This window comes from Xenopus laevis, chromosome 5L (assembly GCF_017654675.1).
Source record: "Xenopus laevis strain J_2021 chromosome 5L, Xenopus_laevis_v10.1, whole genome shotgun sequence".
Lineage (NCBI taxonomy): Eukaryota > Metazoa > Chordata > Amphibia > Anura > Pipidae > Xenopus > Xenopus laevis.
In genome coordinates, this window is record NC_054379.1 from 82,712,654 (window position 1) to 82,731,813 (window position 19,160).

A 19,160-nucleotide genomic window follows, 5' to 3' on the forward strand; every position below is an offset into this window, starting at 1 on the left:
AAGCAATTCAACAATTGGTAACATTCTTTTATAATGACTTTTTATTTTAAATAAAACTACAGATTATTTCACTAGAACCAAAGGCTTCTAATCTAAACATTTAAGAGCAGCGAGAGTCCATTTCACAAAAATAATTTTTGCCAAAGGTTTTTTGCCCAGCAGGTTTTTGGCTGTACGCTCAAGATTTTCCAGTACAAGTGGAAACAGACTTTCCTTCTCCTTTAAAGGCACTAATGAGGCACAGCTTATTTACAAAGATGCAAGCATACTGAAAAACTAATCAGGTGGACTTTCTGCATATTTACTATTTATAAACTGAAACTGGAGACCTGCAGGCCAGACGCAACCATAAAAAGGAATTTTATAGCCACCAAATCAGCCTATATTTGTTTAACATGATAATTTTTCCTCATAAATATTTGGCCAATAAGGACACTCATCTGGTATTCTAGCAGCCACCCAGATTGCTTCAGTAGTGGACTCTGGCCGCTTCATCAACATAATTTATTTGCAGAACATATATACTAATATTTCCCATCACAATTTGTAAGATGCTAAACAGATATTTACTGGAAATGATCAAGCTGGTTGAAAATGTCAACCCATATTTGGCTAGCTCATGGGATTTACACCCCTGTGTGTTCCAAGAGATGAAATTAGTTTCAGAACAAATAACAAATAAGCAAAACATTGTGTAGCACTGCATATTAAAACGTTTTAATTAAAGCCAGCAACAATACACCAACCATTAACACTGATCATGCGAGCAAGGAACTTACAGCCATGCTCTTTATCAAGCTGATATTTCCATACTCTACAAACAAGCAATTAACGTGTGATGGGTCAACGTGTTGCCCTGGCACAGTCAAATGTAAAAGGCATTTAGCTAGCGTGTCAACCATCAGAATTTGGATCTTAAGTGGGGAAATAACAGCTTGATAAATGAATCGTTCTGAAACACAAGACACTATATAAAATCACTGCTCACATGATCATTTTTTTATGTGTTGTTGCTCGTTTTATAATGGAATATGTAATATAACCAGCACTTCCAGTGCTAAAGGCTTCTTAAAAAAAATTGAATGATCTATCCCTAAATGTTATAGGATATACAGTTTAGCAAACCTGTTTTTAAAGAGTATAAACACCACTGAAAACAACCATCTGCCATGAGCCTTAAATATTGAGGCTTGCTTAAGTTCAGGATCATTGAAGAGAATCTTCTACCTACTACTTTACTTTGGTGCACATGCTGCATGGGAAGGGATTGCCATGCACTGAGCTTACTAAGCAGAACAATCTCTTCCAAAACAGGGAGTCCAGGGAATTTTTACAAAAAGGAGCACGGACATTTAAATAAAACTGCACCCCTTCTCTTCTGTGGCTTCATGCTCTTCTTTCTACTCCTAGTTGCAGCACTGATAAACATTGAATGAAAACTAGATGACGCTCTATGTTTTGCCTTGTATATAATGTTTAACTTAAAATGGTGGAATTCTTACCTTAAATCCACCCCTCGAATTTTCAACTGCATCCTTGTTGACATGAAAAAAAAATACATTATGATAAGGGAATCACTACTACAAATGTGTGAATTAATTCACAAACATAATTCCATGCATGTACAGTAGGTTTGGTTCTGAGTTTATTTTTTTTATCCTTTTTAATTGTAAGTTGAACAGTCAGAAAGTTACACAAACCTGAGCTCATGCAAGGCTTGCTTTAAAGCAGGGTGGTAAAAAGATAAAGCATTTTGAAGCACTGTTGGATCTATGTAGCTGAATAGTCCACATGAGGAGATTCAGGGAGATTACATCCACAAATAGACTATCATTTAGTCTTCTATAAATATTACTACCCCCATAATACACTCATAAAAAACTATTCTGTTAGCAACACAAACTGAAAATACTGCAGGTCTGGTTGTGTTAGACCTCTTTCTGTGATCAAGAAAATAATAAGAGTACCTTACCATTACAATTGGCTGGACAGAAGAAATCTTGAAGTCCTTGGCACCCCAAGCAGCAAAGTGAGAGTACATTCCTTTCTCCAGAATGTACTGCTCCCCTGTGAAATCAGGGGTTTCATATGCTACCCACCTATACAAATCAAATCAGGTATGCATGATTCAGAAACTGTAAGATCAGCTAAACTAATTATAACGAACATAATGAATATAATTGACTACTCTGATAACAAATAACACACTGCTGTAAACAATACAATATACATATCAGCTGTGCAGATGTTGTTAAATTAAAAAAAATCCTAAAGGTGTTCAATGTTTCTTACACAAAGTGGTGTAGGTGTGGGATCTATTAGCTGGAAACCTGCTATACAGAAAGCTCTGAAATATTTCCCCCATTGTGCCCATTTAAAAAACAAAAATAGTTTTCACAGATTGCATCTTTCTAATACAGGTATGGAATCTTTTATATGGAAACCAATTATCCAGAAAGCTCTGAATTATGGAAAAGCCATCTCCCAAACGGTCAATTTTAAACAAATAATTCCAATTTTAATTAATGGTTTCCTTGTACTTAATAAGCTGCATGACTCCATATTGGTCGAAAAACCTTCTTATTATGTTTATTTAAGGTTATATGATTTTTTTTTAATAAGGGGTTTGTTTATTAAATGAATAAATCCATTAATTAATAAATCCTATTAATAAATCCAATAGGCTGGTTTTGCTTCCAATAAGGATTAATTATATCTTAGTTTGGATATATACGTAGCATTTTGGATAAGAGTTTTTTTGGATAACAGATCCCATTCCTGTACTTGTATACCAGACCTGTGATCATAGTAGTTTTTTTTTTTAAGACAGGCAGATTTAAAGTTACAGTACAGTATCGGTAGTTGATTCCATAAACTTAATCCCTAATTTAAAAAGAAATATATGACAGATGAACGATTATGCATGAGGTAAAAAGGGGATGTTTTTTTTTATGCTTCCTTGGGATCATCTAAAGGCTCAACAGAAATTATGTGAGCAAGGGGTTAAACCTGACGGTCATGGTTCTTTTTGCAGTATCATAAACTGTCACATAAAGGCAGTGTTGGACTGGCCCACCAGGATACCAGGAAAAGTCCCGGTGGGCCCAGGTGTCTGTGGGCCCTCATGCTATTAGATATTTGGCCTATTTCATGGCCATTCCCTATTTCAATGAGAACTAAGTGGCTTAATCAGTAGTGTAACTAGAGGGGGGCGGGCCCTGGTGCGTGACGTGCAGCCGGTCCCAGTCTCCCTCCGTACGGCCCGCATTTTGAGTGGCGCACGGGCTGCCGGGGGGGGGCCCTGAGGGGGTGCGGGCCCTTGCCTGCTCGCACCCCCAGCTCTCCCGGTAGTTCCGCCACTGGGCTTAATAGATGAAATAATAGATTATAGTATTATAGTATGTAAAGAAAAGAGACTAGGAGAATAGAGGTTGAGTGAGGAGAGGAAAATAATAGTAGTGAGAGTAGGCACCTGGTCTAAGATTACTTGGTGGGCCCCTGGTGTCCCAGTCTGACACTGCATAAAGGGGTGGTTCACCTTTAAGGTAACTTTTAAAGGTAAAAATATGTTATAGAATGACCAATTCTAAGCAACTTTTCAATAGGTTTTCATTATTTATTTTTTTATAGTTTTACAGTTATTTGCCTTTTTCTTCTGACTCTTTGCAGCTTTCAAATGGGGGTCACTGACTCCCTTCTAAAAAACAAATGCTCTGTAAGGCTACACATTTATTGTTATTGTTACTTTTTATTACTGATCCTTCTATTCAGGCCTCTCCTATTCATATTCCAGTCTCTTATTCAAATCAATGCATGAATATCACTCTCTACATTATACTAGAAGTTATCTCAAAGGTGAACAACCCCTTTAAAAAGACACAGACACCAGAAAATAAACCTTTTTTAAACATCAAAAAAAAAAATGTCTCTGCATGCTATTTATAATTCTGACATAAAAGTATTTGCTCAAAAGCCTAATACCTATTTTATCCCACATGTTTGTCTATAAGGGGGCTGCCATATTTGTGCAGCAGTAGCCTTTTGGTATTAAAAACTCTGTCAGGTTGGCAAAAGTCAGGTTTAGAAACAAATTACTTTACAAAAGCAGCCTATTAGTTTAAAAACGAACATAACGACCTATAGGTAACTTTTACTGTACATTCATTTTTGAAGAGTAGTATTTTTACTGTCAGTATCATTTTAAGACAATTCAGCAGCTGTTGTTTCAAGTAGATATTAACACAGCAAATCTAACGTACAGGTATTCAATGTCTAAGTATTGATGCGAGAACACGTCATAAAAAGCATGGCATAATGTGTATGCTTGCCATCATGCCCTCCAGATGGAAGCTTAAAGCTGTTAGCAAACAAGTTGCGCTATGTGCTGAGATTAACTGTCCAAATGATTTACTGTTTTAGAATAAGAGGCAAAGTGTTCACGTTCATATTTTCCACAACATGCTGGCACTGGCAGGAGCTGTTGCTTGCCACTCCCTTACAAGTATACAGCTCTGCCAGATTCATAGAAACTCATTTATCCAGGCAAACGAATCGGAGACAGAGAATTAATTGTAAAATTCAGGACACCGCAGACATAACTGAAAGAGTTATGAGAAAAGGCGACAACGAAAACCTTTCAAGTGGTTTTACTTGCCGAAAAAAGAACAGTGATGGTATTGTGTGCAAATAAGAAGTTGAATGCTGAGATCATTAAAATCTTAGTTACCCAACACCCAAGCCTTAATCTGGTTTCAAAGGGTCCAATCTTGGTAAAAACTGTATTTTCTGGCTAGTCAGGGCCTATGTCTGGGAATGGGTATTTGGGAGTCAAACTCTTGTATCTGACCTTGTATGTGTCATAAAAACAAACCTGTAAGGTAGCCACAATTTTTACACAATGATGTGACTTGTTTATCTGATGAAAACTGACCTGTGTAGGATCAGCCAAATCTTATATCACATTATACTTACTGATAAGACTTGGCAATGCCAGTTAAAGGCATTCTTATTTTAAATTGTGTTTTCCTTTTTCACTAATTTCATTTTTTGCAGGTTTATTCAGACATGCAACATAAGGGTACTTTGCAATGTGTATGTTAATAATTACCAACAAGATATGCTTAAAGATTACAGTGGTACTCATCCTTGGCAGACTACTTATAAACTGTGCATGCATAAGACTATTCTTTGCAAGGGGCACTGGGAAAGTGATGCAAGATGGCATTCATTTCTGCATCTATATATCCATAAGGAATCTGAACAATTTGTTATGGAGTGAGCAATATTTAATCACAACCCTGAAAAGCACTTCTAAGAAAGTGAATTTGATCAATATCAGTTTGTTTTTTTAATGTATCATTGCCCATGTAATTCTATAAGATTTAATATTCCAGACTAGACTTTTGGATGATGTAGTATTAGAAAACAAATACAAATTTTATTAAATATTTAATTGGCAAGTTGGATGAAGTCCATCAAAGAACTCTGCAGGATTCTTAGCTTGAACCTTCATGTTGTGTGCACCGTAGTGTATGACTGCAATAATGCTGCATTTGGGTTTGGTCAATGGACTGACAGTGCACCTTGTGGGAGTTGGAGTGTTGGCGAGAAAGAGAGAGAGATTGTGCAAATGCATGTTAAATTTAGGGGTTCTCGTTTGCAAATCCTATCATTTTATTATATTCACAGTTGTATCTGCCTTCAAGATATATCTGCCTTATAATGAGAAATGGCAAAAGGTTGGCGACTACAGTAGTTTTTACAACTATTACTTAAAAATGTTTATGCATAACTTAAAAATGGTAAGTGGAAAAGAACATTCCATTAAAAAAACTGCAAAAACAGAGTCTTTACCACAATGCATGCAGAAGATGCGTTAACAGATGAAATTGTGTGCTTGTTTACATGTTATCACCTAACTGTGCTTGGGGAAAAGCAGGATTCTAGGCTGTTTGTGGACAGCGTACTTAGCACTACAATTCTAAATGTCCCCTTGCCAAAGGATGCAGTTCTGTTGCATAATCAACTGCAGAATAATAACGTAAAAAGTATCAGAACCTCATTAGTGATTTTTGTGTCCTAATGTGCCTTTTCTTACTTTGCCATAAACTTTAGAAAACTCTTGAAACTTGAAAAATCTTCATTCTCTTAAACTCTTGATAAATGGATGTTTGCTTTTAAAATAATTATAACTGATGAATTTTTAATCAACATAATTTAATTCACAAAAATGAAAGGCAGTGGTATTGAAACTATTTAATTTATAAAAACGTAACTTACACTCCGCTCCGAACATGAATGGACTGTGTCTTTGCTCCATATCCTGTCTCTTCCATGTTTGAAATAATTCCCAAAACATTGATATTAGGTGCTTTCTCATCAAAGTCCTTCTCATTGTACATTGTCATATGAGGTGTTGAAAAGTCCTAGTTAAAATACACATTCATCAGTCATTTGTTATTATGATTAGTGCATAAATTAATAGCCAACACTTTTGCTATATCAAAAAGCCATGCAATGTAACATTTTTACTTATATGCTTTATGGCAATACATTTACATACATTACATACTACTACAGAGATTCTTTTAGTACAGTTAAAAAACAATGTCTATTGATGTATGTTGAATTAGAGAAAATAGAATAGTAGTATAAACGTATTAAAAAGGAACTTATCTTATTACGATACAATATGGTGAATGGTGAAACTACTCTCTTATATCCTGTAGTAAAGACATGGGTCTACTAGTTAATACCAGCATCATGGTTATATACTTACAGATACTATTGGCCGTAATGACTGTAGAAATCCATCAAAGCCACCCCACTGACTCCACTCTTCATAATCACCTTCTTCTAGTAAATACTGATGACCTTCAAATCCTGGCTTCTCATAACCAGCCCACCTGGAAACAATATATGAGCTTTAGCCTTTTGTCTATCCAAACAATATAGTAAGATGTACTAATAATACAATGTAAAAAATGTTTTTCTCAAATATTTTATTAAATGCATCACACTGTTCAAGCTATTACAGGATGAGTTACATATCCATGCCTCTGCATTTGTTTAAAGCATTCAATGTTAGATAAATTCAACAAGTGGCAGTGACAAACAGAACTTTGTTAGAAACTCTTTAGCATTACTGAATGAGATAGCAAGATCAGAAATAAGGGGACAAGAACAGCTGCAAAGGCATAAAAATGCCCTGTTTTCACTAAGTACTGAGTTCTATAGTTGATGCATTAAAAGTTGTAACTGGTCTGATAACCCAACAAATAACAACAAACATGTGACTGGTATCTTCAGTTAAACGTTGTCCCTGAGAACATAAACATGTGTCTCTCCAGCTAAAAAAACAGTGGGTTAAAATCAAAGTGAACATGAACTTTTAATGTAAATCGACATTTAAGTTAGGCAACTAAAAGGAGATGTTAAATATTCTGCCAGGTAGTTTAGATATGTGAAAATTCTTTACTCACAAACCACTGATAACTCTCAGTGATCCAACAGTAGTAAATGGTGCAAATTCTTGTTCTCCGATAGCTTCTCCAGTTTCTAGATCTTTTAGCTTTAGTACTTCTTTCTCAAGCTCCACTTGCCTTCCTTCAAACAGTGGCTTTTCATAAATAATAATCTGGAATGTAGAACAGAATGGGAGGCAGTTAATGAAAACTTCTAAGAAAGATACCCCTCCAAAACAATGTCAGCTAAAGCTAAGCATACACTTCTAGATTCACTGCACTTGTGAGGTTGCTAGACAAGCAGATCTTAAATTAACCACCAACATGATGGGCCAAATTGGGATGATCTGACGGTTTGGCTATAATGGGGCCAACAACAAAATGTCTGGAGAGGACTGTACAAATGTGACAGGATTTTTACACCTGCACAACAGATATCTGCCTTGTCAAGCAGGTGTCAGAAGGGCCCCATACACAGGCTGATAAGCGCTGACTTGGTCTGGAGGGAGGTCAGCAGGTTTTACAGGAACATGCTTGGCCAGTTCAAGTTTATTTCTTTACAGAGGAAGATAGAGGCACTGAAAAGAACGTCACAGTATTTTTAGCCAGTAGAACAAAAAAACTTGAATTATCATTGCTGGTTTATTGTTTTACCTGAATACAAAGCAAGAGAAATTTCTTGGAAAATCGAAATTCTGTGTAGTAGAGTTTATTCTGATTGATCTAATTTAAAATCCAGGTTGCTAAAAGCTGAAGAAGTCAAGAGAGTGTACTTATGTGGGTCAACTGCCAGATTAACCTTAATTTCTGTTTAATCCATATTTTTTACTTGCTCACTTATATTCATTTCAGAGCCATTGAACGTGTGCAAGAGTGCTAGAAACCAAGGCAGAATGATGGAGGAGCTACAGTGGTTATGCCCCCAATTACTAATCATAGCACTACCCCTTATACCACTATTGTGGCCATAGATTCAAAGATCCCATCATTAGAATCCTCGAACAATCGGGCTTCCCCATCTCTCGACCTGCCACTAACTATTCAGATCAAATAAAGTAGTAAAAGAACAGATCAGCCGATGTTCTGCCCTTGACAGCAATCGTACGAAAGTTAAGTCCGACAAAAGCTAGTGACAGTCTCCCACTGAAAATCGTACAATCGGCAAAACATTCAGAGAAATTTTTGGCAGACGACAGAAATCTTTTAACCTGGCCGATTGACCAAACGAACGATCTCTGTGGGACGAAAAATGTCGGGACTCTCCACACAAGGTCCGAAAATTGTACAAATCGAGGATCCGTATGATCGGATCTTTGTGTCTATGGCCAGCTTAAGCCATGCAACCTATTGTGTTATTGTAAACCAATTACACACAATAGTATGGCTCTGGAAGGCAGTGCCCAGAATGACAGATTAGGCAAATCTAAAACTGCAAAATGGATTAGTTAGAAAATTACAAGGAATATTCCAATTTTGCAGGGTTCCACCAAAATGGTAAGACATTGCAAAAAATACATTTGTATCTGATCTCAGGATAAAGTACAAATGCAGAGATCAGAAGCAGGTAATAAAAGGAGAGTACAGCACAGCTTTATCTGATAGTATGCGTGGCACAGCTGTCCTCATTCACTTTACAACTAAAGCGATTGGCTGCCAGTAGAATAAATTGTATGCAAATAGGTGGCATTTGGTAGGCTAGTATATTTCTAATTTACAGTAGGGGGTAGTTAATCATATGTATGTGGACCAGTACCCGGTACTATACTGCCTGCTGTGAATAAATTAATTAAACTCTGTGGTCTCCCTTGAGAAGCAAGAATATATCCTTTTTTTTTTTTTTTTTTTTACATTTTTCTGACATGATCACTTTGCTCTACTGTGTCACACATGCTACAATCAGTACATACGCATTTATATCTTACCTTTGGCTCGTATGGAATTTCAACTTTGCGGCATCCCTGAGGAAAAAAAACAGATTGCATTTTTTAAATCTTTGTCTAAAAAACAATGTGCAACTGGAAGGATGTCTATATTGTAACGAGAGGATTTCATATTGTTTGATGGTGTTCTCACCTCAAAAACAATTTTCTGCAGAATGAGAGAAAGTGTCATTCTAAATAACTTTCCAATATACATTAATAAAACAATGTCAGAGGCTTTAACGTTATTTGTAAATGTAAAATGAACACCCAGACAGACAGTGCTGCACATAAAACTTACATAAAAAAAAACTAATGAAAAAGTTTATTCAATGTGTATTGGAGAGTTCCTTGTTATTCACATAGGCACTAAAGTCTTTATAGAAATAACCGTAGTAACCATTAGTTAGGAGGCAGCCTCAGGATGACATTAAAAGGAAACTACAACTAAAATCTAGTCTATACATATAAAACATAACACTACATTTGTTGCATCTTTACTTTCAAGTCCTCAACTTGTTTTGCATATTTGTACTAATAATTAGTATACCATTTTTAAAGGTCTTAGTGATCCTATGTAGGCTTCCATCGTATTCCAAAATGAAAGATTAGGATACTCTCCAGGTTCTATAATAAAGGGTATGCCCTGAAAACCAGGTTCTTCATAAACCAACCACCTTGAAACATAAAAAGAGAAAAGACAGAATGTTATGTACAAGTACCCAGTAATAAACCCATAATAAATATAGTAACATAGTAAGTTAGGTTGAAAAAAAGACGTCCATCAAGTTCAACCTTTTAGGCCTATATATAACCTGCCTAGCTGCTAGTTGATTCAAAAAAATTATCTAGAATTTATTGTTGACTATGAGGAAGATGTTTACACATTCACAACTATTATTTGTTAGGAAGTAAGCAGATTTTAAACGGTTAATAAAACAGCATTACAAAATTCTTCATGTTTATGTAAAACTGCTCTGTAATACCTAGTAATTGGGGCATCATGGAAATGTATAATACATGACAAAATGTTCCAGTATATATGCTTTCACCATAATCCATAGCATATGCACACCAGTTGCTTCTTCCTCAGGCCACAACCCAGCTCAAACACACCCACGCATATTCATTACGCAACCCAAGAGACTCTGCAATTCTTAATATGGATACACAGAATCTATCACACTGTTTATTACAGGCCCTGATCAAGAGCTGCCTATTAATCTATTTTGGCAATGATCATATTCATTGTGGATTCAATTTTAACATTTTTAAAATTTTCTTCTGCTGCTCTCCAGTATGGAATCCAAACTATAATCTTGTTACTAGAGTCCCATTTACCCAAGCAACAAGACACTGATTCACAGAAAATAAAAGACTGGTTACTTTTAAAGTATCATTGGAATACATCTAAAATATTGAGAAAAAAGATACAGACTGAAATTTTCATGTGTCCTTGAATGAACATGAATATCTGCTAAAGAAGCTCTAGGTAACTAAAAAAATATAAGAAGGCAAGTTCTATAAAAAGAAACTGCAAGGCAAATCCACAGCTACTTGAAAAGCATCACCAGTCTGTTGTGTAGTACAATGCATAGTTTAAAACATCATGTATGAAATATGGCTTGCAATAAAGAGGCAGTATTTCCCCTTATTCAACATGAGTTCAATGAATTTACTCATACAAAATCTATGGCTTTTGTTATTTATTGAGGACATTTATGGAAACTGAAGCTACTCCATATTTAGTTCTTGCAAGTTAGATAATTACATTACCAGTATACAACTCCTCTCCCTTTCCTTGTTAGCCTAGGTGCATTATGCAGGGGGGCATGGATAATGTAATTGTCATACACCTTTTGTGATTTAAACAATTGAATAAAAAGTATGTTTGGCACAAGCCCTATTCATTGAACTCACGTCGAACAAGGTGATATACTGCCACTTTAACCCAGGCAATTTCCATGGATAATAAAACAAATAAATGTGGTAATTTAAATAGTGCTCAATGGTATATAATACTTTTGTGTATTACACATTTTGCAGGTGCAAAGTACAATATAGTACAATTTAATTGTTTTGGAAAATGATTTACTTTATCCAAGATATACTTACACAAGTATCCCTAGCAAATGAAAATACGCCGGCACATATCAAATGCGGCAATTCGTTTTCCGAAGTTGCCTCACGAGGAAACTTTGGGCGACTTCGAAAATGAATCGCTGAGTGTGATTAGCGATGGCGTTTTTTAATTTTTTTTTTTTTAAAGGTAGTTTTATTTTTGAATTTTCAAAAAAGAAAAAGTTTAACCATTACAGAAAGGAAAGAAATGAAAAAGAATAAAACATAAATAAAACATAAATAGTACAGTCTAAGGTTCAAGTACAAGACATGTAAAGCATAGTGAAATGGTCACATTGTCAATCAGTGCAAAAGAAAAAAGCTCGTACACAATGACACAGATGAAACACAGCAAAAACAACCTAGGTCACTCCATAAATTAGATCCTCTAGTCTTATATTGGTCGTTTACCGGGAATTATATTAGGGAGCAGCCGTGGGAAGCAGATCAATCCAGGGACCCCAGATCGCGTGGAATTTATCAGGGCAGCCTCTTGCTAGGTAGACTGCTTTGTGCAGTGGCAGTGTGTCATTAAAAACTTTTTTCCAGAGAGTAAGTGTGGGAGAGCTGGTGTCCTTCCAAGTGAGAAGGATGGCTTTTTTTGCATAGTACAACAGCTGTAGATAAAAGAGCCTCTGATATGATTGTAGCACTAGGGGACCCATGGAACCTAGCAAACACAATTCCGGGGATCTTATGAGTAGAAGGGAGAAATTCGTAGCTAGGAACCAAAGGATTTGGTCCCAATACCTTTGAATAAGAGGACAGGACCAGAACACATGCATGAGGGTCCCCACCTCTGTCCCGCATTTGTAGCAGGTGTCTGGGGTGCCTGGATAGATCTTTGCCAACTTTTGTGGAGTCAAGTATGTTCTATGGAGACATTTCAACTGAACCCATCTATCTCTGTTGGAGATAGTGAGATCAGGGACCTGGTCTAAGACCTCCTCTCAAGCTTCCTCTTCCATTTCAGGGATATCTACAGCCCATTTTAGTCGGAGCCCATTTAGGTGAGACTTATAGGAACTGCCCAGAATCGTGTATATCATAGTGACTGGCTTCGGTAGGGCTGGTCTCCTGAGGTGGAGCTCCAGCTGGCTCTGTGAGATATCTAGTGGCATGGAGGGGAACTGTGCCGTGAGGGCATCCCGGAGCTGAATGTATCGGAACAGCATGTGAGAAGGTAGGTGGAGCAGTTCTCGTAGTTACTGAAAGGATTTGAGCTAGCCCCCCTCTATTACGTGGGGCGTTTTTTCATTTTAGCCGGTGCAGAGTCAGGGAAGGTGTTTGGGTAGATGGGTCGCCGCAAAGACGAGGTGATTAGTCGCCAGGCGACCAAATCTCCCCAAAATGCCCAGTGTGGCCTAACCCTAAGGCTTTCTTTATTAAATGTCTGTTGCAAAAATTCCAGAGCCTTGTTTCAAAAGTAACTCTTTCTCTAAAAAACTTTTACTTGTTCTTTACAAGACTGGGGTGAAGTGGAAAAAAATTAATCTCTGTAAATTAAATAGGGCAATAGGCTTACTAAAATTGAACATATTCTTATATCTCATGATGTACAAACAACATTGCCTGAGCTGCATGCATGCTGCAGAACTTAAATTCTGCAGTGTTGGCTGTCTATTTATAAAACAACCAAAATGTTGCACCATTGCCGGCAACATAAACCACCACAAGTAAGGAATTCATATAATTGCACAAAAAATATTCCTCAAGGCAATTTTACACAAATATGTGAATTTCATAATTTACCTGCTCCAAATTATATTGCTGGTAATGGCACAGCCTTTTGGTCATTTTGAAAAGCCAGAGCAACAAGACAATCAAAATATCAGAGAACACAAAGAACAAAGGTGGAGTAATCCAAGTAGGTTAATTCAAAAAGCTTCTATTGTTAATGTTTTTCTTTAGAATGTATTGTACCTGTAAAAGGCCCAGACTACAGTAAGGACAAGGGCACATAGAGTGTTGGCTCTGCTGCTCTGAGTTTGCAGATTTTTGCAGGCTGAAAGAAGCAAACCCACTTCATGCCCCAGCTCCCTTAATCTGCACTAAAAAGCATAGTTTCCTTTTGTGTGCAGGCACACGCAGTGGACGGAGTTAAGGTCGGCCCAAAAATGATTGGTTTCGTGTTTTCGGCCTATCTCCATTAAACTGCATGTGCCCACACACACAAGCGGAAGCAGCACTTTTCAGTGCAGATCGAGGGAGCTGGGGCACTGATCGGATCCGCTTCTCTAAGCCTGCAATAAAATAAAACACACACAGAACAGTGGAGTCAACACCCCCTTGTCCTAAGATCAGATGCTTAAAAAGTGCACACCCAATAAGGCATTGAGGTTCAAACACAAAGTAGACGGTCCATTCAGTAAGTTTATGGAAAACAGATTAATGAAAAAGGGTTGCACACAAAAAAGTATTATTTGTACCTGTTTTTCCCTGCTGAAGACTCTTTATGGTTTAAAATGCACTGAGCAAATGTTACCTTTTATACAAATAATACTTTTTTAGTAAACTTTTGCAATAATATGACTACATTAAAGGTGTGGGATCTTTTATCTGTAAACCAGATATACAGAAATTCTGGGAAGGTCATCTCCCCAGTCCATTTCAAGCTAATTTTTTTTTTAATATTCTAGGAAGGTGAAGTTTAAAAACAGCTGTTTCTGATCAGTAGTGCCAAGAGACCACCCTCTAATGTGCACATAATGTTGAATGCAAAATGGTTTCGGAAGTAAGTTTTTATTACCAACAGCATTACTATAAGTCAAGGAATATTCTAGGAGAGAGCCAATACTCTCTAATGGCAAGAGTGCTTATAGGTGATTTCACATATAGGCACTGGTCACCCAGACATAAAAAGCTGTATAATAAAAGTCCTTTACAAATTAAACATGAAGCCTAAATTATTTTCTTATAAATAAACTCTAATAAACTAGTTGAAATCATATTTTGCCTGCCCTTCCTCAATGCCTTAGGCATAGAGGTGGGGTAAACAATTAATTACATTCACTTTCTATACAGAGGTTCCTAGATGTCACTGCACTCCCACATTCCCATCCCTCCTCATCATCTAATTGTATAACCTGTGCATGGGCAATGGCTTCAGGTCCCCCATTCTGGTGCATAAACAAGATTTTGGCATGATACTAAGCTTGCCTTAATAACAGTGTCCACAAAATGGCTACTGCCTGCTTGCTGTGATTGCGAATTGTGAACTAAAAAAATACAAGATTTAAATATATTTTCTTGTGTAAGTGAAGTTTATTTTGCTTGACGAACATCATAAAATAGGATATGAAATTATTTATTTAGGTGATGGTGCTCTTTAAGGGACTCTGCTGTGCACTGTAAAGGAAATGCAACTGCTAACACATAAGGTACAGTTTTGTTTTCTGTATACAAAGCCCTGACTTCCACCCACTTAGTAAAGAATAGATCTCACATTTAATGCATTTTCAAGACGTGGACCTGAATACAGTTACACATTTAGAAGCACTAACCAGCATGTGTGTCCTAAAGTGTCTGCATGATAAAAATTATGCAGAATCTTTAAAACATAAAACATTATGAACATCAAACAACATATTCTGCATACAGGCACTACATAATGCAATGCCTAATAGAATACAGTTCAGAAATAAGAATTTTAGAACATTTTGAGGGCTATCTATAAACGTTTGTGCACTGCTTTGGGATGGAACAGAAAACACACCAAGAGTCACATCCTGAACTAACGTATCATCACTTATTTCATAACAAAAAAACAGAAGATTGCAAAATTCAAGCTGCAATTAACAGGTTCCCGTTACTTGTTTACTCTCAACATGCAGTGATGTAATGTTGAGCTATACCTCTAAATCAGAAACAGACATTTTAATACCAGCTTGAACTTAAAGGAGAAGGAAAGGTTAAAACTAAGTAAGCCTTAACAGAAAGGTCCATATAAATATAACCAGTAAACCCCCAAAGTAGTGCTGCTCCGAGTCCCCTGTCAAAAGAAACACAGCATTTCTTTCCTTCTATTGTGTACACATGGGCTTCTGTATCAGACTTCCTGCCTTCAGCTTAAACCTCATTGCCCTGGGCAAGAGCATGCTCAGTTTGCTCCTCTTCCCCCCCCCTTCTCTACTGTAATCTGAGCCCAAAGCAGGGAGAGACTCAGGCAGGAAGTGATGTCACACCACATTAATACTGCAGCTCCTATTCTAAACAAACAGAGAGTTTCTAGAGCTTTTTACTCAGGTATGGTAAAACATTCTACAGAATAAATATAGCATTCTAGCTTGCACTATTGCAGCTAATCTATTGGCAATAAAATGCCTCCGTAGCTTTCCTTCTCCTTTAATTATTATCATAAAAAAAGGCTAGTATACTTACACTCCCCAGTGCACTTTAATGGAACAAGTCCTCTGCAATCTCCCATAAACCTGTAGTTCGTCAGTGTCATCTAAATAAGATGTCATGATTCCTAATCCATCTGGTTCTGTAAACAAATCAATCTGACAAACCCTGTAGTCCTGATAAAATAACAAAAAATGGTTTAAGGATTTTGTTAGTAATACAAGAAAAAAAAAATGTGGCATTAGAAGCCCAATACATACACAAAAAGAAATACCACACAGCCAATGTACCCTTCTAATTTCTTCTCATCTATGCAGAAAATAAATTCTGAAAGGGCACATTATAAACTTGTGTGCGCAGTCTTTAAAAACTATGTGATCAGGTCAGAATTAATACAAAATGTTATGCTTTCACACAAAATTCTTTGCGAGCACAGTCACACACCTTAAAAGGGACATTGCACAGAGTTTGGAGTAAAGGGGAGGCTACTCCCCTTTTCCTTCTATGCACAGCATCTGTGTCAGACATAGCTGTATGTTTAGCATGTTGTAATTTGCATGTTAATCACCATGATTAGTTCATTCAGGCAGATTTGCTTAGGCACATGCTGCCTATTTCTATTCTCTAAAATGCAGAGAACAAATGGCCAACATCTGCTTATAATGTTCCCTATGACAGAACACCAACACTACAATTCTGACCTGTGATGTAAGGTGATTTCAATTAGGAAAATGCTTGTCAAAAGCCTTAAATTGCCCCATGTATCATTTCAGCCTCACTTATGGCAGGTAGTAATGAAAAGGTTTCCAGTAGTACAGACTAGATATTTAAGGCCCCACACTACTTAGTTAGTGGGGCACAACCCCCAGGGGTCCTGGATGGTGAGCCTTGCCAACTAAATAGAATAAGGCCCCAATGGAAAAAAACTCAACCAAATTGCATGCATGGACATTTTGCAATTATAGTAGCTATTTCATTATATTTTATTATATATTTCATTATGACCAGCAACCATATCCACCCACAGCGCACAAATGTATGTCAGAAAGAAAATTTGATCTTTGCAGCCCTAAATGTACTTTAGCCCCTTAACTGGACTCCCCCTTGGCACCCAAGGATCCCATGCTCTGTTTTTTTTTGTTTCATCTAAAGCATGACATCAATATGTAGCTATAAGATACAAGCTACACTATGGGGATTATTTATTAAAATCCGAATGCCAAATTTCCAAATTTTGACTTTTTCATGATTTATTATACCCCAAGCATGGAAAAAGTCTTACTCTGGAAATCCCGCATCTCAAACCTGCCGAGGTTGTATATAAGTCAATGGGAGGAATCCCGAAGATAACCTGCGATTTGATTTGTGCAAAAATTCGAAGATTTTGTGGTTTCCGGCCAAAAATCGGAAAAATTTGTACAATGCAAAGTTTTTTCCCGAACAGGAAATTTTTGGGAAAGTGTATTGCTAAATAAGGGGAAATAGCCAGTACAGATTTGGTCAGAGTATATTTCAGAAATAAATAAGAAACATTCAGATTTTGATGATCCCTTAATGTATATCCAAACCCCAAAGAAAATTACTAGTTAGTAATACGGAGTACTTGTTTCTTGTTTCTCCCAGATTAACATCTAACATCATAATGTGGATATGCAGAAAGAGCAAACTTGTTTTAATTTTAGGTTTATCATTAGAAAACTTTAAATTATACATCCCAGAAGACTATACTAAAAATATAATCAGGAAGGAAGTGGTTCAGGAAACCAGGCCCGTGATGCACATTCTTAGTAACCATGATACTGTATGTTTCAAAAAATATTGTAGGAAACATCACAGTAGATTTCAGTATATTCACCTTGACTACCAGCCTTAGAGATCCAATTACAGTGGGTGGAGGGTTTTCCTCTGACTGTGGTTCTTCTCCCCATGGGTTAGTAAGTTCTAAATCACCCTCTTCCAAAGCAATGGATTGCCCTTCAAAATTTGGCTGCTCGTAAAGTATCCAGCTATGGAAAATGGGGAAAAGTCAATTTTACAGCTACGTTTTATTATTACAGATCAAAATAAATGAATGAAAAATTGTTGATTATTTGGAGTTCAACATATTGTTTGCAGAACATCGTGAAAGGCTCTGGACTGTAATACTATGTTGACTTTTCCTGCCCTATAATAAATCTATCTTTCTGCAGGGCAGCATTACAACAAAGAACTGCAAAGGAATGCGAGGGGTGGGAATGTTTGAATGGAAATCAAAAACCTGCCAGTCCACCTGCTTTCTTGTCATTTCTCTCTCTCTGTAGGCCCAGCTTTCATACATTTAGCAGGTGTGCAAAAACTACAGCTAGCCATGCTATAAAGATTTAATCAAAATAAAAGTTAAGAATTTAAATTGCTTATAGTGTGACCCTCACCACAGACTTCCTTGGTTGCTACTGACAACTGCATTTGTGGCAATTTGCCAACTATGTTTGTAAGCTAGTCTCTCAAAATGCTATACAATATAAGCCTGTTATACCACTACATTCTATAGTATTAGGTAGATTCTTTTTACACAGAATTAAAGTAGATCAGTCCAATAAACCCTATACATTCCGGCCTGTGTTCCAAGCCGAGTTTAAAGCTACTGTGCAGAACCTGTAAATGAAAACATCTTACCATCCTCTTATGGTCTTGATACCAATGGTTGGTGACAGCTCCCAAGAGGAACAATCTGCAACATCTGTGAAGATTTCATAGATTGTACCATCACAGTTTGCTTCACTGAATATCACTATCTGTAAAAGTCAGAGTTTGGTACATGTATTACAAGTACTGTGCCATGGAATATTCAGAACTGAAAAAAAAGTATGTATTGCTTTGTTACCTTTCCTGGTCTGGGGTTAATTTTCTCCACGCCTTTCCCAGAAAAAGCCTTAAAAAAAAAAAAAAAGCACCATTACTTCTACTGGTAGATGAAAATATATAGCAGGCACCTATTATGAATATAAATATCATAGCTACTGTTAAAAATAAGGAAATGTTTAACTAGAAGCCAAGGAAATGTTTAACTAGAAGCCAGTAGGATGTGGCACTCCAAGTTCCCTGGGTAACTCCATGACACTGCAGTGTTACATACGCTGCCACTCTGCTAACCTATGGCTGTATATGCCAGAGGGGCTGCTGTAAGATGCCATAGAAAGTGACTACTAAGTGGGCCGATGGGGGCTGTGTTGGCCTATGTGTACTAGGAATGTCAGGGCCTATTTTGAATCCCAGTCCAGTCCTGGCCCCCGGATTGCTCAAGATCTCAACTGACATTTTAAATGAAATTATT

At 36.9% G+C, this 19,160-nt stretch overlaps 1 protein-coding gene across 5 annotated transcripts in view; it reads right to left on the reverse strand.

Annotated features, from left to right (window-relative positions):
* crybg1.L (crystallin beta-gamma domain containing 1 L homeolog) overlaps positions 1–19,160 on the reverse strand; it is a 141,934-nt gene that overhangs the window by 17,615 nt on the left and 105,159 nt on the right. For all 5 annotated transcript variants that reach the window (XM_018263346.2, XM_018263347.2, XM_018263348.2 and 2 more), the window contains 11 exons: positions 18,711–18,758; positions 18,503–18,621; positions 17,703–17,853; positions 15,884–16,023; positions 9,933–10,059; positions 9,386–9,421; positions 7,482–7,636; positions 6,779–6,905; positions 6,280–6,425; positions 1,973–2,099; positions 1,503–1,535 (listed from right to left, as the gene is read on the reverse strand). In XM_018263346.2, the coding sequence (XP_018118835.1) occupies positions 1,503–1,535; positions 1,973–2,099; positions 6,280–6,425; positions 6,779–6,905; positions 7,482–7,636; positions 9,386–9,421; positions 9,933–10,059; positions 15,884–16,023; positions 17,703–17,853; positions 18,503–18,621; positions 18,711–18,758 (1,209 nt within the window). The remainder of the gene's footprint in view (positions 1–1,502; positions 1,536–1,972; positions 2,100–6,279; positions 6,426–6,778; positions 6,906–7,481; positions 7,637–9,385; positions 9,422–9,932; positions 10,060–15,883; positions 16,024–17,702; positions 17,854–18,502; positions 18,622–18,710; positions 18,759–19,160) is intronic.